Consider the following 20,982-nt stretch of genomic DNA (forward strand, 5'->3'; position numbering starts at 1 on the left):
ATGTATACTTGCTTGCTCTCAGCCAGCACAAAAAGCTGGTTTACTTGCTCTGCTGCTGTCAATCCCAGCCCCTGTTATGTCAGCCAGGGTTCTCAAAAAGTATTTCACCTTGCCCTGCTTCTTACAGACATCGGCATCTGTCCAAAGACTCGTGCTGCAGCTGTGAGCCTAATGGAGACAGCACCAAGTGAAGATGTTTTTGCGAAGGCAGCATACATTCAGGTAACTTGAAAGCAAAGCACAATTTTCCTTCTACAGTGGAAATGTCTGTATTTGAGAAGCAGAGAAACTTGTTAGCTCAAGCTGAGGAAAAGTTCACCACTTCTTTGATTCCTTGGTTTGGGGTTTTTTATCCTCAGCCTGATGACTTCTCCAGTTGAGTTTACTGAGTGTTCCCATAACATAACATAGCATAGGAACAAGTAAGTGAGGAAGAGGACAGATAGATGAGTTGCTGCTTAACTCTTACCAGTGGACTGATGGTGGAAATCTGCTCAAATCCAGCACCATGGAAGATGAGGCACCAGAAGGTTCAGCTGTTGTAACGCTCTGTGCTGAAGTGCGTTAAGTCTCTGTGGCTTGAGGCTGAAGTGACTTGCACTGTGTCACACAGAATGTTTGTGTTGGAGCAAATGATGCTGGGTTTTGCAACAATGTTGACACATTTACCATTTGAATTTATTGCACTCTAACTTCGTTGTGATAGTAAAAGGACGCAAAGTTTTCTGGGTGTGTATTATAACCAATTGTTTAGTAGCACATGTCACAGTTAATGCCTCTCATTTCCCAGGGAGATGACGGCCCATCTGCAATGACCTGTGAATTGGATCCAGAACTGGTGAGTTTTATTAATGGAGTGCTGTGGATGAATGCTTTAAAAGGCCTCTTGGCATGTTCTTGCGCATTTTACATCGGCATGATGTCTCCTGGTTGGTAAGATACTCTTCAGAGGGATAGCTAACAATATTATTGCAATGTAGTTCATCCAAACCCCTCTAATTCCAGATGGAATTCAGGCTTCTGAATTCTCAGCACTTGGGGCTGCAAGTGACGTTGGGCTTCACTTTGCTGTTCTATCAAGTTATGGGCCTAGGTAATTGTTTTACAGAATTTTACTGGAATTGATTAAGGCTTTCCTCTAGCTAAATGCTTCTGTAGATTAGCCTCTACTCTGTGATCATCTTGAATTTGCTGCTGCTCTTATTTAATACCAATGGGGAAGGTCTTAGTGTTCTGAGCATGAATAGACTACTTCCTATCTGCAGTGTAAAACCTCAGTAGGCACCACCTTAATTCTGGTCACTGTTGCCAAATCTGAATATATTTATATATTTACTGTGTTTTTAAAACAAATTAGCTTCGTACAAAATGGAGTTTGAAGCCAATTTTGAGATTATACACGGAAATCTTTGACAAGTAGAATATTTTAAATACATAAAAAAATTCTTTGTCTCTTCCAGAAGTTAAAGAAGAAACTTTTTACCAAGCCTCCAAAGTTACCAAGTAGTAAGTAGCAAATTTTTTTCTTCTGCTTCTGTTATTGCAGAACAAGAGATTTGTGGGACACAGGAGCTGGAAGATTCACTTGAAACAACATCTTATTATTCTCCTTAGAATTATTTACTGGTGTGTGCAGAGTGCACCTATCCGAGATTTGTTCTGTAACTTGTGAAGTTAGACTTTTATAGGCTAAATACTGACGTTAATAGTTTAGTTGCATTTCTTCCTTCTTCCATATAAACTACTTCCTTCTTATGTTATCACTTCTAATGGCAAGCATTCTGAATTTCTTTTTCGTTTTGGAGAAATGTTGATACTTGCTATACAGAAAGAATCTAGAATTCCTGCACCTATATACCATCCAGTAGATACCTGTGTTTGCAGAGTAAGCAGTTCTCTTATTTGTTGGTTGGTTTTGTTTGTGTTGTTCTGTTTGGGTTTTTTTCATGTGACCATAGAAGTGCAATGTTATTATTCGATCTGCAGTTTTAATGCGGCGTTTTACCTTTTTTTGGGGTCTTTATGTTTCTTACTTTTCCATTTACTTTCCTTTGTATAGGTCCAGTGAAGATTTCAAAGAAGACTTTACCTCAAAGTGTTGCTGAGTGTTTTGTTTCTAATAAGTTAAATAATGTACTTTTAAGCTTGGCTTTAGGTTGAGGAAGAGGCATGCTGTACATCTGTCTTAATGCTTTTCCTGAAATCCCTTTGCTTGCCTAAAGGATGGAATTTTAAATAGCTGTTTCATTTCCACTATGATGTTTGTGACATTGTTTCTTAATGTATGTACTTCTCATGGTGATTTGAAGAGTAACTAGTTAGTCCATTTAGCGCACATCTGTATTAATAATCTAAAGTGGAATTACTGTCAGTATTTGAACGTGACTGCCATACCTGAAGCAGTAATGTGAGGGGTTCCCCAGAAATTGCATCAGACTGATTCTGTTCTTCAATTACTGCAAGAAAATATACATTAATTCAAAGGTTAATTTAATAAATGAATTTAGACATGCGGGTATTGTACAGTTTGGATAGGCATTCTTACACGTAACTATTTCTTCTTGTGTTAAGTCATATTCCTGTCATTATGCCTCTTTATAAGCATCTTTATTTCTTTGGGAATTAGATTGATTTTTCTTTATGATGATTTTTTTTTCCTGTAGTTTAATGTCCCACTGCTCCTTATAAACCGGTATCTAATATGCTGTTAATTCCTATTTTTATAAGTAATAGAATTGTGTGTGTGAGCCTTGAAGTATGAGGCAAAGAGAATTTTTGTGACCTTGAGCTTTTTAAGGCAACACTGAGATATTCCCTTTTGTTATAGGATCTCCATACAGCACACAACTGTGTTCCAGAAAAGCTACAGTTTGGCCTTCTCTTCAGGGAACAGGCAGTGAATATCTTGAGAGTGCAGATGTAAAAAAACAAAGGCTAAGATCACTGAAACAAGGTATTGGTATAGAAAATTTATCTGCATATATGGATAAAAATCAGTGTTGTGGAGAGCTTAATGTATAAACTCTTAAGAAACAGATTTGTGTTTCATTATGGGCTACATACAAAGTCATTTCATTATTATTTGTTTGGGTGGTTGGAATTATCTAATCTGAAGCACTGGCATTTGTAGACAGAATAATTAAAACATCTGGAGCTTTCTATATTGCATTTGCTCAAAATAAATCCACAAAGTTAATTCAGAGTTATCCCTGGTTTTTGCATTTTTTGTTCCATTTTTATTGGCAGGAATGAGCTATCCTCTGAAGTCAGATGTTGACATGGGGCATGTGCAAGCTGGTTTTAGTAGCACTCCGGAATATTTGAAGGAAGTTCTAGGAACAAAGACCCCGAAACATTCTCGTTCTTCTAGCAATGGTAAGCTATGTAATGGTGTGGTAGATGAAAGTTAATGATCTTTGTTCTCTGTGTAAAAGCACACACTCCCTAAGATCTTAACTTTAGTAAAGCAAAAGCCATTTTGGTTTAGCCTGTATTAAAATATGTGTCGAAATATGATCCATGAGATTTCTAAATTGGATAAGATGGGGGGTTCCAAATTTTTGGGAGCAATGAATCACTATTAGCTTTCAGAACTTTCTGCAAATTGCCATGCATTTGCAGCTGAAAACGTTGCAAATATAATATGGTTCAATGGGCCAGCTGTAGACAATTTATTGTGACTTTGTAAAACATAGTTTAGGAACCATTGATAGAAACCATCTGCTTGCCTCAAATTCTATGTAATTGACTCCTTTTACTTCTCTTGTTTTATCATGTGGTTGTGATACTAAATTAATTGAGTTTTATGAGAAGAGCAAAATGTAAAACTTTTATCCTGCTTTTCTTAAAGGAGAACTGTAAGCTTAAAAAATCCCACTTACTTTTGAAACAATACCTTGCTGGTAGTACACAGCTTCTGGCAACTTTAAAAGGTGGTAAACATTTACATGTCAGGCAGAAATAGGTAAACAGATTATGGCCATCTTTTAGAAGTCTTTTGTAAATAATTTTTTTTGGATGAGAAGACTGCAGTCTTCTATGAAGTGCGGATCTTTCTTGAGATGGATATTTCAATGTAGCACCACAGAGAAGAAGTTAGGAAAAATTGGCTGTAAAATCTGGCAGAAGTTTTATACAGTAACATTTGCATTTCACCTCCATTTCTAAAGTCGATTTTTCATGCTGGAAGCCTAGTTTCCAGTTTAGTGCTGTTCTAGGTATTTTTCTCTAAGGTTTTTGATTAAAAGTACTTCTTTTGGATCTGCTTATTTTACATACCTTTTTCTGTAGGCTACATTCCTGGGAATCCTAACTACAAAGACAAAGAAGATATGTATGATGAAATTATAGAACTGAAAAAGGTACAGTCTCTGTGATACTTACATAGAAAGTCACAGCGTTGCTTCATCCAGACCTTATTGATTCAGATTACTTTGGTTTCTACTACTGGGACACCCACCAATTTTTTTTTGCATTTGTAATGTAAGGCTAAACTAAACTTGTGTCTGTTTAAGGCAATTTCACTGTTCTTATGGTGTGATAGATGCTTCTGAGTACTGGATGTGGAAGCCTTGAGGTATATCCAATGCTGAACCCCAGCCATGGCCATAGCTGGATGCTGAAAAGGTTCATTGCATTTTGGTTTCTTTGTCTCCACCTCCTTTTTTAAATCTTACCTCCTTCCTGACTGTGACCCATCACATCTTAATACATTTTCAGTTTAGTGCAGTGAAACATGAAGCATGAGGATTTGACATGTTGCACACTAGGGTTACCTCTGTGCAAACATCTTGGCTGTTGTAGATCATTTGTGTAAGGTTGTCTTTCTGTTAAACCTTTTCATCTTTGCCCTGTCACCCCCCTTATCTGTCAGCCCTGGTCCAGTGTGGTGATATCTTTTGTAGTTCTTTTTTTTTTTTTTAACTCTTCATCCTCACCATCATAATTGGATTGGTTTTGACATCAAAACGTGTTTCCATATGAAAACTCAGTGCATTTCTATTTCTGAAATACGCTTATGATTTTTTGCCCCCTCTTTCAGACAGTACAAGCTCAGAAAATTGAGAGACAGCAAATGAAAACTAAGCTTCGTCAACTAGAAGAAATGATCAATAGAAAGGATAAACAGATTGAAAAGCTGTTGGATCCTTTCAAGGTCACTATTTCTTGTGGGGGGATAAAAGTGGGGCAAGAGTGCTGAGCAGTGTGATCCTCTTGTCTTTCCAGGTTTCAGAAGCTGTAGTGTGTTTGTTTCTAGGAATGATGAGCTCGAATATGAGAGGTGGTTGGTTGGTATGAATGGATTTCTGTTTTGTGTATCTCAGCTTGCCAGCTCAGTTCAAAGGAAGATCATGCCATAATGTGCAAACAAATTTACTTAGCAAAGGTACTTACTGAAGGAAAAAATGAGATGCTGTCTCTGTACAGGCCTGCTTTCTGCATATTTTTCCTGAGAGTAAAAGGGATTAACCTCTTGCATGGTGACTGATGCAGGCAGTCCTGAGACCTGAGCCAGGAAGTAAAACATAAGCTTTATTGTCAGGCCCATAAGGCTGAGAAGCATTTAGGGTCATGGTCAGAAGACCTGAATTTCATGGAAATCCTTGTAGTTCTCACTTTCTGTGTGCAGTTCTACATCTTGGGAGAAGCATGCTAATATAAAAGAATGAGCACAGGGGCCTCAGAAGTTAAGCTGTTGGACTGTTTAATGACTGTGGAGAGGAGTAGGATAGAAAATTCTGTGGAAAGAGTCAGCAATAGAATAAAGTAGCAATGTTGGTCATTTGCTTTATATGTCTTACCAGGGCTCCGAGATGGGACAAGCTTTGTCAGAAAAGATGAATAATAATGGATGGGTAATAGTTTCTTCATTACATTTTGCTTTCCTTTTTCCTCTTGCCAAACTGAAACGCTACCGATTTAAATAAATAATGGAGTGAAGTAAGAAAGAATAAGCAATTAGGGAATCATGTTACCATCATTTCTATGGTCAGATAAGAAACCAGTAACAAAGATCTGGAATTAACGTTACTTTAGGGAGATTTCTTTGTCATTGTCTTGAATGTGTTTAGGAAGCATTCTCCCTATCACTGGCTGCTTTGAATTTAGCAGGGTGATGGGCAAAATGTTTTTTATTTAATGATTGTGTGTAAATGTTATATCTGTGGTAATGTAACCAGCTTAAATTAGGTATCTGAATTCATCAGTGTTGCCTTTCACAGAGGGTAGCAGACATGCATATGATTTACTAAGTACTGAAGTATATAGGAATAAGTGTATCTAGTTAGGTACAATTTATAAAGACAGAGGAAGATTATGGAGAAATAGAACTTCAGTGAAGAGATGGGTTCTTGGAGTACTCATGAGCTTTGTTCTTTCTGTAGGCGGCTAATGGATTGAAGCAGAGGATTCTCAAGCTACAACAATTGTGGAAGGAGAGAGACAAGACTATTAAGTATGACTTTTTTGGCTGGGGGTAGGATAGAGGCTTGTATTGGATAGATGATAAAGGCAATTTGAAGTCCATGTTATTTTTAATCTGTATTCTTCTGTCCCTTAAGATGTTTTAATGAACTCTGAGAACATGCTAGTAATTATAAACAGCCCAGCCAGAAATTGTTAGCCAAAAAGCATTGCAGCATCTTTGATGGTCTGACTGGATTATTCTATTTTAGCAAATTCCAGGCAGACATGAAGTCCACTAATTTGGAAGAAATGAAGTTAGCTATGGAAACCTGCTCTGAAGAGGTATGTCTGAAACATCTTTCCTTGTGCATAAGGAGAGGAAGCTTTTCAGTGATTGAGTCAAAGTGTAAATGGACTGGTTTAGATAGTTTTTACAGCTTAGCTGCACCTGTAAGTGGAACCAGATTTTCTTAGATACTCTCATAGCTCCAATTATTTTTCCTCAAGAAGCTGAGTGTGTTAACAAAAAGGGGGAAATAAAGAAACGAATGTATATCCCGTAAGTGTAGTATCTAGAGGAAAGCCAATATAACAGTAACCTGGCGTCATTGCCTCTATTGCTGCCCAAAGAATCTTGTTCTGATTTTCACCTAATGGACAAATGTGTGGCGTTAGCAATGTCAGCTTCCACAGCTAGCTCCTTAATGGAATCTGTATTTCATATTTCACAGGTTCATCGTCTCCAACAGCTCCTGGAGAAATCTGAGGCTATGAGGAAAAAGTATGTTAAATTCTTTTGAGGAAAATGTTTGCATATATGTGTTTGATATATCATGTATTATTTTATGGTGGAAAACAGCTACATGGGAACAGCTTATTTTGTCATTTAGATTGATGGATTTGCTTTTTGGTACTGCTTTGGTTGGCTTTACAGCCTTGGCATATGTCTTAGTCACATCTTTTTCTTCTAGGTAATTTTGTGGATGTGGGGAGAAAAGAGCTATTTGAGAAGTACAGGAAAGCTTTGAAAATTTATCTGTTAAATAAAACCCATCTTCCCCCATAATCACATGTATTCTGATATCACTGGTGACTGCAACAAACTCGCTAGATATTTAGCGTTTTATTCTTGAGTCAGGTCTGCATCTTGCTCTAAAGTGTATGCTGCTAAGAAGGTATTTTGGAGTAAACATTTTCCTGTGGTACACAGATCTAGAGGTCAGGGTAGCTCTTATGAGTTGTCCATGAGCAGCACCAGTAGGAAACTGTCAAGCTTGTGCTAGTGGTTGTCACTACTATGTGGGTTTATACATGGTGATGGGAATAAATAGTCTACAGAGGAAATAAAAATCAAAAGCACAACAGCAAAAGACAAAGCTCCAGAAAGACAGAAAATTAAAAGCATCTATGCAAGGGAGTGTTATTCTTGCTGAGAAGAGGGTAATAGAGTCTTGTAGGGTTGGAAAATTTTTTACCACACCACTTCAAAATGTGCTTGTCCTCCTGGTGTTACGTACAGACAACTGTCTTAATTTGGGTTATTTAGACTGATAGAAACACATGAGAACTCTTTATGGATCATGATGTATAACTACTTGTGTTTCCCTAATTCACTGTGTCTTGTGGATTGGAAAGTGCAATTTGTTTTGTCACTGTTTTTAAAAAGGTAAGATCTCTTTTGGCCCAGGCATGCAGTGACTGGCCTCTGGAGGCTGTAAGCCATCACACCTCATTTATTTACAGGTGGAAATGAGTCATCAGGTCTCTTCCTTGTTCTTAATTTATTCATAGCTTCAAAAAGCAGTGGTCAGGGCAGTCTCTCTCCATTATGTGACTGTCAGTCTCTACTTGAGAGGCTGAGAGCTGAAATAATAAGTGATGTTGAAGTTCAGGACTCTGCCACATACAGTTGTAGGAGAGTTGTTTCTTTCGCTATGCTTGTCTACATTATTTCTGGCTGAAGTAAATCACATTTAGCTTTCCTTTTTCAGTGTTAATGCTGAAATACGATTGCTTATATATGAAGCTGTAGTATCCAGTTGTAGCTAAAAACTAGGTGACCTTTCCAGTGCTCAAAATGGTCTGCAATTCTTTCATTGTTTTGATGAGCATCAAATAATGTCACTCAGTGATACAGTGAAGATTCCTATCATTTCTATCACTTCCAATTTTTGGTTGTGTTGTGTTCTGGGTTTTAGTTTTGGAGTTTTTTTACCTTCTGCCTGGCACAACTCATGAATAGACTTCCATGGCATGTCAACCTTATTTGTTTGTGTATATGGCTTAATTTCCTTTTCATATCCAAAAGGAAGATTAGATTCAGCTTTTCAACCTGATACTCTAACTGTAAACTTGTTTCTCCCTTTACCTTGCAATTATTCCAGTGGATGTGATGTGAGATTTCTTTGCACACTATTCTGTCATTTGTCCAAAAGTAGGTCCATCAGTTACTTCAAGCCTTTGTTTCCATAAGTTTTTAAGAACTTTCTCATAGCAATGAAGTATTTCATCTCATTAGAAATCTATTTTGTTAACAAACTTTACGACTTTTTTCACATCTATAAAACTGAGATTTCTTCCCCATTTATTAGAAAAATGAAAAAAGGCAAAACCACTCTAATATGTTTAAAACAACTGTAACACATAACAGGTTTTCCCTTTTCTGATGCTTTTTACTCCCATCACGTTGATGATAGCTGTATTCTTCAAATCTGTTTCGAATCTCACATTGATTGAAATGTATCTTAAATGAAGAAAGAGATCTCTCTGGGGTTTACTTTCACAGGAATAGTCTCTTTTACCCTAGAACAGCATTCACATCTGAAAATACACTTGTGTTGGATTTGAGAGTTATTCCATCTATAGCCCTCTCTCTCTCCCAGTACAAATCTGTTAAGTGAAGGAAAGCAATTCAGAGCACGCAGGTTAGCTTTCCATGCTGAACACTTGTTTGGAGGAGCCTCCTGGTTGGCTGAATATAAATGATTTTAAATCAGTTGTCTGTAGAGCGCCAGTAAAGCATTATAAGGTTGGTTAACAAAACAAATAGAAACCCAAATAAGTAAAACCCATACAAGCACCCTTGATTATGTGTTAATGAAACAGAGGGGGGGAGGAAGTAGAAGTAATGAGCTTTCAAAGTATCTTTTTTCTTTGACACAAATTAAAACAGTTGTAGAAGTGTTGAGCAAGATGGTCTTTAAATGTTTTTTCCTAACAGAATAGGTAAGTCAAGTAAAAAATGTTGAGAAATGCTGTTGGAGGGGGGCTGAGACAGTAATACAGTGATGCTGTTTCACCTTTTTTGATGATGCTGCTTTGTTCTCTGCTTCTAAGTTAACTTTCTGGTTTTGATTCCGTTTCAAAGTACAGAGAGCAGAGAGACCCAAAAACACCTAAAGGCACTGAATGCTGCTGTCCTGAGATTATGCAGGACCATCAAAAATTTGCAGGCTGAGAATCGGAGGCTGAAAGAAGATTTAGATCATGTACTGTGCAGTTCTCCTCCTTCCAATGAAACAGAAAGTACGTGTGCTGAAAACTTGGTGAATTTGGGGCAAGGGATTTAGGTACATTTGAAAGATGTGTTTGAGAGCAGGACACTACAGTGGTACAAATAAGGGAGTTATTACAAGAGTGAGGATTCAGGAGGGGCAAAGGCTGGAATAAGAAGTTTCTTACAGAAATCTGTGACTTCTGGATGTGCTGCTCCAGTCAGACCTGGGTTTCCTTTATTGTTAACCCTGAGAATTCTGGACTGGAATCACTTGAAAATATAAGTTTCTGAAACTGCTGAATCTGAATGGTTTATATTGATAACTAATTGATGCAGAAGTCAGATATTTTAAGACCATTCTCATTTTTTCATTGGTGCACATTTACAGTTGGGGTTCAGAGGTCTTTAGATGGTCTTTCTATATGGACACAAGTTTCAGAAAAGCAAGAACGATGTTGACTCACTGCTACAGTTTCATGTTTAAAGCTTTGTTATTGTATTTAGATTACAGTGAGTGGAGCATACCCAGGCTGGTGAGGCGGATTTCAGAACTAGAAAATGTAAGTGCTCATAATCATAATCTTGCCTGTCTTTGAGCAAAAGATGTGGAACCACTGGCTTGTGCTCATGGCATGTAGTCCTTCAGACTATCAGCCTTGTGTGTTCTGCCTCATACATGTAAACTGATGTCTGTACCATGTGCCCCTTCTCCTTTTTTACTTTTCTCATACTTGTTACATGTAGATGCACATTTTAGAATTAACTTCCACTTCATCTTTTCTCATGGCCTAAATAAATAATTTTATGTTAAATTTAATTATCTGAGGTTTTTTTTCCCCCCTTTTTATTTTTCTTCATGTAAATTTTATCCTGTTTAGAAAATAAATGCCATGGAGAATGCCAGGGTGCCATCAGCAGATACCTGTGAGTCAGAGGTATTTTCTCCACCATGTTCAACTTCCGAAGACCTGGATCATCCAGTCTCTCAACAAGTAGACTATGTTGAGGAATGTCATCGCCTCCAAGGGCTAGTGAAGAAACTCCAGAAAGATAAGAGGGCACTTCAAAGTTTCTTACTCAGTAAAGAGTAAGTGTGACTTTTGTCTAAGATATTGCTCTTTACTATGTATGAATTAGTATTTCCTATCACGTTGTGAAATGATGTAACAAGTTCTTCACATTTTCAGTAAGAAAGTGAATTTGGAGGGTCCCTTCAGCTTTTATTTCAAAAACTACTTCTAGTCCTACTAGCCCTGTAAAATTACATTGCAGGAAAAAGAGGCTGGAAAATGAGAATTTCTGCTTGTTCCCAACACATTTTTTCAAGGCATATTTTTTGCCAACCACACTGAAAAGCCTTTTTGGGATTATATGTCACTTTACACAGCAAAAATTTTGCTGTAAAAACTTTGTCTTATTTTTCAACATTTTGTCCTGATCTACCACTTTCTCCCTTTAATAAAGCCTGCCTTCTGCCATGTGATGCAGTGGGACTTCTTTTCTCCCCAGTAAGCAATTGATTTGTAGTTTGTATTGCTTGGACTCATTTGATGTGTCAGTGCATAAGGGCAGGCAGGTTAATCTCTCACATGAGCAGAGATGTGCACACAGCTATGTGTTGTTGATAAGATGCTGCCTCCTGTGTAACTTGCCTCTGATCAAGAATGAATGTGTGGAGAGGCCTTTTTCTTCTGAACAATGTATGCTTGCATTTTGTTTTGTTTAAAAGGGGAAAATGAAACAGTTACTTTACAAATTGAGAAAACCTATTTTATGTAGGAGTTCAATCAAACAATAACTTTGAAGTATGGATGTCCTAAGTATTGCTTAGATCTCCTTAATACCTTTTGTGGATTAGATATCAAGCAGTTACTGGAGGCTAAGGTTGAAGTGGAGCTGCAGAAGTGTCAGAATAAGATATACAGGAGAAGTGTCAGAAAAGAGTGCAGGACAGCAGACTCTAAGGAATCACATTTTGTATTGGTAGATCCTTTCAGAACCACAAAAAATACCTGTCAAAAGTATAATTCTCATTTGAAGTGGCTAAAAATCCATGTGGGTTCATCTGAACTGCAGGAAGCTGGGAATTCATTTAAACAGAACTGGTTAGGAGGGATGGAGTAAGTTACTAGGGGAAGAATTCTACAGTGTTTTTTAGGGAACTGGAAGACCACGTAGTATAGGAAAAATAAAAATAATTGTTGAATTATAATAAAAATGAAGAAGATAAATGGAAAAAGAGAGCTGCCATGTTGGCCTCAGGGACATTTTTTCTTTCTAAGAAAGAACTGTAGTATCTATACCTTATCTTAGCCTATGTTCTAGACCATTGCTAATATGTCATTCCATTTACTTCATGTAATTTGTAACTAAGAATGTAATACTTCATGTATTTTGTATAACTTGATAATGATCCTGTGCAAGAGTGACTAAAAGAAGTGATTTCATTATTGCTTTGCAGGAAAGGACTGTGACAAATACGAAACTGTAGCAGATCTCGATGCATTATTAAAAGTATCAAGGGTACCATTGTAACATTGGGACGTTCTGATGCTAATGTAGGCTGTCCTATCACAACTTGAGAACTGCTGTCACATAGTGTGAGGTGTCCCTGCCCATGGCAGGGGGGGTGGAACTGGATGATCTTAAGGTCATTTCCAATCCTAATTATTCTATGATTCTATGTCTGTTACTGTGAGAAGATGTATCATGTTATTCTGAGCAGTTTCACACTTTGGCCTTAAAAACCCCAAACAAACAAACAAAGAAGACAGCCAAATCTCGTGAATTAGGCTGAATATTTTCAAAGCAGTAACAACAGATAATTACTACCTATAAATATTTTTGCTTTTCCAACCTTAGAGTGGAAATCGAGAACCTGACACGGAAATTAGGGAAACACGAGACAAAAGAAGAGGAAAAGAAGAGTCAAGTGGCAGAAGATAAAGTGGAAAAGGGTCTTAAGGTACAGACATGTTTTTGTTTGGATGGTGGTGGTGGTGTGTTGTTTTTTCCCTTTGCATCCAAGCAATAGATTGCAAATTGAGCTGATAGTCTAAATAGCTGCTAGCTGTGTTTTTTCAGAGAGACATTAAATCTTGTCATAGAGATTTGAAATGATGATTAATTCCCAGCATTTGTTGATAAGTTGTTTCAATAATTGCCACTGCAATTATTTTTTTTTTTTTTGGAGCTTTTCTCTTGGTGAGTGTCTGCTTTTGCTTTTTCCTTATTCAGTGGAATGTTGCAAAAAGCTTCTGCTTTTTAGTGTTTGGGGATTTTGACTTAAAAAGAAAGACATTTGTGGTTTTCCTTATATCTTCTTATAACATCTGAACTCATTAGCTAACTTCAGTCAAGTTTTGGAGAGGGAGGGAGGTCTTGTAGGAGTTGTTAGGTAAAGGACAGAGGCACAGGTAAGTGTGATAAGTCACTGGCAGACTGGCAAAAGACAGAAGACCCTTTTCAGTGATTTTTATGCTGGTCAAGTGCTCAGTTAGAGCAATTCAGAAAATATTCATTAGCTTTTTTCTTTGGATGCAATCAGGGTACTTTTCCATGGGATGAGTTACAGGATGTAGAGCACTAATCATAAAAATAGAGGTTTTCTCAATTCCACTGATGATGGGACGCCATATTCGAGTAAGAATTAGGAAGGATGGATATCAAGAAATAAAATAAACCCTTATCCCCCTTGGAAATGAAGTTTTTCTGGAGCTGAGTTATTCATAACCTCTTCTGTCTGGATTTTCCAGTATCTAATATATTTGGGTACCTGTTATTCCTAAACAGTCTTAAATGGAGTTCTCATCACTTGGGTTTTTTTTGGTGCAATATGATTTAACTTGGTGTATTTGCAATCTTCTGTCCCTCTAACAAATGTTGGTGTCACTGGCCAGTAGGGATGAGTGGCCACTGTCAGACATGGTTTTTTCACATGCAGTATGGTCATATTAATCTAATTCCACTAAAAACTGAAAATTGAAAATTATTACTGGGGATTTTGATGACTTGTACTTAAAAATAAATAGACCCTGAAATACGGGTAGTAAAAAATATGAATAAAAATGTCCACTAGCTTAAGAGGATGCTAGTTTTTTATATACTCTGCAACTCCTTAGATTCTTTTTTGTGAGTTATAGGCTGATGGATGCTAGATGATGTTTTGAATACCAAATAACTTGAGCCTTTAAAAACAGCCAACAAACAGCTCTTTTTTTCCCTCTGCAGACTATATATATTCTTGGCCAGTAACCATCCTTTTATTGAAATGTTCCCATTATTTGTAATTATCACTAAGTTCCTACCAGTTTTTCATTTTAATAGTAGGTTGTCATTTTTAATATAACATGATCCATTTGCTAAACTTAAGCCTGTAACTCAGTGTTTTTAGGTTATAAATAAATCATTTTCACAGAATCAAGAGGTTTTTTTCTGGGTCTACCAAGGCTCTTATTCCTCTACTTACAATTTTATACCAACAAATTATATTAGTCTTTTAAAATTGCAGCTAACTTTTGTTTGGCAGGTGAGGCATGACAATTAGTACAGGATAATTAGGGATCAAAAGGATCAACTGTTGAGAGGTGGAGTATGCAACTACAAATCAGAAGATATAACTGGAACAAAATCTTGTTTTGTTCTTGTCTTCTTTTACCTCTAATTTTTTTCTTCAAGATAGAAGAGTAGAGTTATGCCAATTTACACAAGCTTTCTGTCTTGTTGGAGTCATATGGTGGCAAACTCATCAGTAAGCTTAAACAGATGATTATGGGACCACAGTTGCCAGGATGAGACATCAGAGAGCTCCCCAGTTAATTAGCACCAGTCTTCCCTGGAGAAGAATTGCAAAATCTGGTACCCTGACATTTGTTCTCAGTCTGTTGATAATATACAAGCTATTTCTGATCAACAAAGCAGTGGGTTCCTCTGTTGGAGCTCTTACTGCTTTACCAATGCATATAAAAATAGGAATATGTGTAAATGAAAACCTTTCCATTCCCATGCTCTGCTAACAGCTAAACTGGGGACAGCTATGTGTTTTGGTGTAACGGGCATTTAGATGATGAGTTTGAACAAGACCAGTATTCCAAACTAAGAGTTTCCTCTGTAACTTCCTTCTGCCCTGCAGGTAGGATGAACATTTAACAACTCTGGTGCTGATTTATTTGTAACTTGTTTCCCTCATAGAATTTCAGCTTGTGTCTTTAGTGTACCAACTTAAAGATTCTCTTTTGCAGTTTTCACTGGAAGGCAAAGATCATCAAAGGAGAGAAGAAGCAGCCAGAATCATCCAGAGGTACTGGAAGAAGTATCAGAACGAGGTGAGATTCTCCTATGGGGGAATAGTGAGGGTATTCCCCTCTGAATCTTGCTCTTGTTTTAGTACGTACAGTAACCTGCTGCCAGGCTTCAGGAATTACAGCAGTGCTTCCCAATACAGCTCCTTACCACCATCTTCTCTTCCACTGCTTTGTTAAAGTCCTGCCTGCTGCTGCTTTTGCCTTTAATCTCTAGAATCCTGTTGTTTCTATTGCAGGATAGCTGGTTTCTGAATGGGGAAGTCTGGGTGAGCAGGGAAACAAAGGAAGCCTAGCAGTGCTTGAAGCAGCATCACTGCTGTTGGCCTCCTTGGAGTATGACTGAGAAGTTGAATACCCCTTGCAGAAATCCTTCAAACAGCATAGGAGTTCAACTATGACAAAATGATGTAAAGAAAAAGCATTAACCTTAAATTTTGTTTTATGGGCAGAAACATAGTGTTGCTTTTTCCATGTATAGGACCTATGATGTGAGGTGGGTCTTGTAGTTGCTTTTTAGGAAAATAAAGACAAAAGTACTATCCACACATCTTCAAAAGATTAAAAGCTTGGGTATTTTGTTCCCTTAAGTTTGTTGTTGGAGTTTTTAGGGGGAGGAAGGACAGGTATTTTCTGCGTTGTAATTGTTGGGGAAAAAATGGGAACTCTTTATTAGATAGTGGCACAGATATATACAAGTTTTAACTTTGGCATTTTCTATTTCAGCGAGGCGTAACTGATCTGGACAAGGTGAGTGTACTTATGACAGCCAACAAAACAGTAAAACAGATGTAATTCATATCAAAACACATAGAAATAACTTTTATTTTAAAGAAGTTTCACTGCAGTACAAGCTGTTGTACCAAGATCATGTTTGTTCTTCAGGCTGGCTCATGATCTTCCTTCTAACATCCCGGTTTTGTTTGATGTATCTTGTCAAAGTGTTCCCCTTTTGGTCTCACATTTTCTGTACTTGGTACCTTCTGCAAGATGAACAAATTTTGATCAAAATTTGATACCAACAGACAGGATTTTGTCTAAATTAGATAATTCTAATGATGCGTTAATTTTCACTGTGATGAGTCTTCAGAAACATTTGAAGTAGGAATGTGAAGCCTTTGCTATAATACTCTCTGAGTATTATAGAACAAATTCTAAAACTGTGTGATGCAGGCATGCAGCTTTACATCTAGATGCTTTTTGTTGATTAGAATCTAGTAGAATCTCTGAGAGGAAAGACTTGCTGTGTTCAGTGTAATCACCACAGTGGTCTGCCAGCTTGGCTGGGTTTCTGCTTGTGCCAGAGCATCACTGAGCCTGCTGGGCTATCTAATATGGGAATGGGAGCATGTTGCTCTCTTTGTGAAATACAGGCTAGTCCTGACAGCTAGAACTCAACTGCATTTGATAGGATAAATCCTGAACACCTCCCAGATTGAATTTAACCCACGGAGGTATAAGTCTATGGGTTGTCACAGGCTGGGCATTCTCTGGATTGCAGCAGTGTACCTGTGAAGTAATGGAGACATGTGTGTGTCCCTTAAACATAAGCAAATATAAAGGCATCAAAGAGTTTCTGTTGCACAGGGAAAAGTTGTTTTCCCCCTGTGCCTCTTCCCTCTGGACTCTTTTGGTTTTATTTATAACTGCCATCTTTCAAAGGAGCTAATATCTACTTATTTCTTTCCATGCTAGGCAATTATTGCACTTCAGGCAGCTTTCAGAGGACATTTAGGTCGACAGAAACTGTTAATGAAGAGGAGGATGCATGAGGCAAATTCTCATAACGAGGTAATTGTTGGGGCAAATGGGTACCCAGGCATCCCGTTATGTTTAGTCTCTAGTGTAAAGTACTTTACTTCCAGACTTAATTCTGTCAGTCACCCAGTGATGTTGTTCTAATGCACTGGTTGGCAGCATAGCTGTCATCCTAGAAAAATACCAAGCTCATTCCATAGCCTCCCATTCCATCTTCTTTAGTTCAGTTTTTCTTTGGATTAAAGCTATAATTTCTCTGCATTATGGACTGTAACTCCTCTTTTTCTTTTTTTTTTTAATGGTTGTCCCATCAGGTAATAGCATACCCTTTAACTCTTTAATTTGGGGTGCTGTTGAAAACTGTACTTGCTCTCAAGTGTTCACTGCTGGATCATTGTAATAATAGATAAACCTTTGTTGCTGAAGTTCAGAAAGAAGAATCTGGAAAGCATCTTTGATGGGATTGAAAAGTAAAGGAGTCTTACATGTGCCATGCTCAACCAAAGAGTTGTGCCCTCTGTCACGTCAAACTTGCTCCAGATTGTTCAGTTCTGAATACGAAAACATCTTGTTACCAATTAAACATTTAGTTTCTCTAAGTCATTTGCCAACTTAGATGAACATCCTTTAGAACTTTAGCAGGCTAATTTGTAATTCTCCATACCGGTTTTCTGTCTGGTTGCACTTTACATGCACTTTTCTTTTGGTAAACTGGCCCAATGGTTCAGTAGTAGGATTGAATACTTTTGCTTGATACAAGCAGAAGATGTATCTATCAGTTACAAAGGTTGTCTTAACTCCTTTGACTTCAAAAGGTTTCCTTCCTGGAAAATGAATGAACTTCCCTTGCAGGTGTTTGCACTTTCATTAATTGAATACAGATGCTTCAAAGCTTGTGTGATGATCAGATTTGCATTTCCTGCTGATTTAGTCTCATAGAACCTTAAAGACTGCAGACCAAAAGATGGGAATATTTGCTCAACTACCACTTTCATAATCGGAAGAAAGATTGTGAAAGCTTCTGTGCAATCTGTAAAGGTCAGTTTTCTTTTATCTGATTGCTTTGCAGAACTCCAGCAGGTCTTCCATGTCAGACTCCTCGAGCTCATCTTCTGATTGCAAGGAGAAAGATGAGATGCTGCCATTCATCCAGTCTGCTTTCAGGGCTCACTTAGCACGTAAAGAACAGCTTGTGGAGAGGTAAGTGAGGGACAGATACTTCTGCAACACGCAGTAGCAAAATTGGTTTTATTGCAGGGGTGGGGTAGTTATTTAATACAATTTTAGTGTTGGTTTCTTGGCAGAGAAGGCAAACAAGACCATTATTCCAACAAAGGGAGGACTTACTTGTGAAAAAATCCAAAGGATATGCAACTAAAAGGGTTTCTAGTGGCAGTAGCGGTCTTCCCATGTCCTGTTGCATTCTCATTTCTATGTAAGTGAGAAAAAGTAAAGTAAAATAATTAGTCCTTGGGAAAAAAAATCAAAATACAATTGTTATCAAACTGGTAGCTAATACACTTTCTTAATGTAAGGGGATCTGAAGCTCTGACATGTAAAAGTTAAGGGTTATTTGCAGGAAGAACAGGGAAGAGCTAGAATCTAGTGATTTAGCTCAGGAAGAATACAGTGATTTGCTTACTGCTTAGGTTTGTGGTGACTGTGCCTTGAAAAATACTCCTTTCTCTCCAAGGTTTACTCCTCAGAAAGTTTTTAATGTTGGCTGCCATGGTTACAAAGAGAGTTAAGCTGTCACCTCACTTTAGTGTCTGGAGCTCACTTCTGCAAGTGATAAGCTTTTGTTTCTTGGACGCTAGCAACATAAACTTTTCAGCATGCCCTCTGAAAACAGGCTGCAGTTACTTCTCTGTGCCTCACGCGATGCATTATGTCTTTCTTCCCCCTGTGTCCACTGCATTATATGAGAAAGGAGATTCTGCAGTTCACAGTCCAGAGAAGAAACTGGTTTTAGCAGGAGTCCAGAGATGACCTTCAAACTTCATGTTGTCTCTTCCTGGTAATTTCATTTTCCTCTATGTTTGAAAGTAATTGAGTGGGTGCACACAATTTTATAGAGAACATCTGCACATGCAGATGCATAATTGGACTCTGTGTCTTCTTTTAACTTGATGACATGTTGCTTATACTGGCAAGTGCAGTTCCTTACATAAAAAAAGCTTTGGCAGTATCAGTACCAGCTTCCTCACAAGTGCTTTGCCTTTTTGTCACAACTGTGGTTTGGAGGGTCTCTCTCTGATGTGAGTGGTAATTATTCAAGGAACATGATGTTCCCCTGGATTGCCTCTCTTCTCTGTTTTTAATCCCCTTAGCCCTGTTGCTGTAGTATGGTACTTTCCACTGTGTTTCGGGCCTGAAGCCATAGACAAGCTGAGAATGTTTTCATCATCCTTACTTAGTTTCTGAAGGGGACAGACATCTGGTAAAAAGAACTATCCTAGTCAGCCATGTGTAACATTGTTTTCAGCAGTCTTCAGATGCTGCAGTAAAGAGAAAAATGAAGTCCTGGGTAACTTTGCCAACTAGTACTACTATAATACAAACTGGGAAAATGTCTCTCTCTTTTCTATGGCTTTTACACCATTTGGTTTACTTCTTGTATTCCTCATTGCTCTTTGTGAAAAGATGGAATTAAAGCCAAAGAGCCTTTTTAAGAGGATGTTCAAGTACTCAGTATGAAAGGCAAAACAATGCTGCAGGTAACACAGCCTTAGACATGCAGCTTCAAAGATGTTAAAACCAAAGTGAAACAGGTTGGTTATATCCAGAGTGGGATATTTCAGGCTTTTACAGACTAGCTGGAGGAAAAAAGAGCAGTTTTGAGGGTGACTTGAGAAACATCAACTTGCTTTTTGTCAATGAAAAGCTGACAGTCCCTGTAGACTTGCTCAGAAACAGAGCATGCTGGAAGCAACTGAGGCTGTTTCTCTAAGATAGGAGATGGGAATAAGCCAGATTTGCAGGGATTGTGAATGCAAAGGTTACCCTTCAGTGAAGGAAAATGCATTTAAGCAACTTTATTCCATATTCAGAGGCTATTCTACTTTATGAAGGAGTAGAAAGTACTTGCTTATGAAGACATTAGAGTTTTAAGTGATTTTAGTTATGCCTAGTGCTAGCACTCAGAAAAAAAAAGTGCTGCAGCATCCTGTTTTGCCTGGGCTTTACTACAGTAGTCATTAGCGGTATGCCCAGTCTAACCCAGAGAAAGTAGTTGTAAAGTTCTATCCAAGGACAAAGAATCACTAAAGCAAAAAACCCCCAAAACTAAATGCTTTGTGCTTCTGAAGAAGTGCTTCTAAGACCCAAGGAAGGGTGTAAGATGAAGCTACTCTGGTAAATGCAATAGTATGCATACTCATACATCACAGTCACTGTCTAGCTATGAAGTCTCTAAAGCTGAACTTTATTGCAGATTGTGATGACTTCTTGGTAAGTGAAGAAGTTCTGGAAGAATTTATACCAGAAAGGATAGAGAGCCATAAGCATTCAAACTTTCTTCCTTGCAGCCCTTTTCTGGCAAATATAAAAACAATGAGAGACTGGGAGCAAAGCAAGTTGTATTTGCTGCTGATCTTAAGCATATGTGAGGTGTTCCCAAAATCTGGGATGAGGATAGAATGCGCCAGGAACAGCACCAAGGGCATCAAGGTGCCAAGCCTGGGCCCATCACTACAGGAGAGATACTGAGGTGCTGGAGCAGGGCCAGAGAAGGGCAGTGGAGCTGGTGCAGGGCCTGGAGCACAAGTGTGATGGGGAACAGCTGAGGGACCTGGGGGGGATTAGTATGGAGAAGAGAAGGCTCAGGGGGGACCTCATCACTCTACACAACTACTTGAAAGGAAGTTGTAGTGAGGTGGAGTTGGTCTCTTCTCCCAAGTAACCAGTGACAAGAGGAATCAGCCTGCGCCAGGGGAGGTTTAGACTGGATACAAGGAACAATGTCTTCACTGAGAGGGTGCTCAGGGATTGGAACAGACTGCCCAGGTGGAATCATTGTACACA

At 38.2% G+C, this 20,982-nt stretch overlaps 1 protein-coding gene across 4 annotated transcripts; it reads left to right on the forward strand.

Annotated features, from left to right (window-relative positions):
• The first annotated feature begins 694 nt into the window (after positions 1 to 694).
• Positions 695 to 20,517, forward strand: IQCE (IQ motif containing E). 4 transcript variants are annotated; one of them, XR_009963813.1, is made up of 20 exons: positions 695 to 838; positions 1,461 to 1,506; positions 2,828 to 2,953; positions 3,247 to 3,375; positions 4,291 to 4,361; positions 5,042 to 5,155; positions 5,805 to 5,855; positions 6,384 to 6,454; positions 6,675 to 6,747; positions 7,137 to 7,186; positions 9,773 to 9,930; positions 10,406 to 10,461; positions 10,780 to 10,988; positions 12,764 to 12,866; positions 15,142 to 15,225; positions 15,928 to 15,951; positions 16,897 to 16,992; positions 18,029 to 18,159; positions 18,652 to 18,976; positions 20,393 to 20,517. XR_009963813.1 is itself a non-coding variant. In XM_062613594.1 (19 exons), exons 1-19 carry the CDS (start codon positions 761 to 763, stop codon positions 18,674 to 18,676), a joined length of 1,695 nt encoding a protein of 564 aa, XP_062469578.1. In that variant the 5' UTR covers positions 695 to 760; the 3' UTR covers positions 18,677 to 19,153. The 4 variants fall into 4 exon arrangements, 2 of the variants coding, with proteins under 2 accessions (XP_062469578.1, XP_062469579.1); XR_009963814.1 differs by lacking the exon at positions 20,393 to 20,517 and adding an exon at positions 19,290 to 19,533; XM_062613594.1 differs by lacking the exon at positions 20,393 to 20,517 and having other exon boundaries at positions 18,652 to 19,153.
• Positions 20,518 to 20,982: the final 465 nt, after the last annotated feature.

The sequence above is a fragment of the Pezoporus occidentalis genome, unplaced genomic scaffold (assembly GCF_034315485.1).
Source record: "Pezoporus occidentalis ecotype Australia unplaced genomic scaffold, CSIRO_AGI_Poc_V1 ctg169, whole genome shotgun sequence".
Taxonomy (NCBI): Eukaryota; Metazoa; Chordata; class Aves; order Psittaciformes; family Psittacidae; genus Pezoporus; species Pezoporus occidentalis.

Bases quoted from the DNA above. Each gene is read 5' to 3' on its own strand.
- IQCE (XM_062613594.1), top strand. From the start codon at position 761: ATGTCACAGTTAATGCCTCTCATTTCCCAGGGAGATGACGGCCCATCT. The intron at 2,954-3,246 runs GTATTGGTATAG...TTTTATTGGCAG, and splicing joins GCTAAGATCACTGAAACAAG to GAATGAGCTATCCTCTGAAG. The intron at 7,187-9,772 runs GTATGTTAAATT...TCCGTTTCAAAG, and splicing joins TCTGAGGCTATGAGGAAAAA to TACAGAGAGCAGAGAGACCC.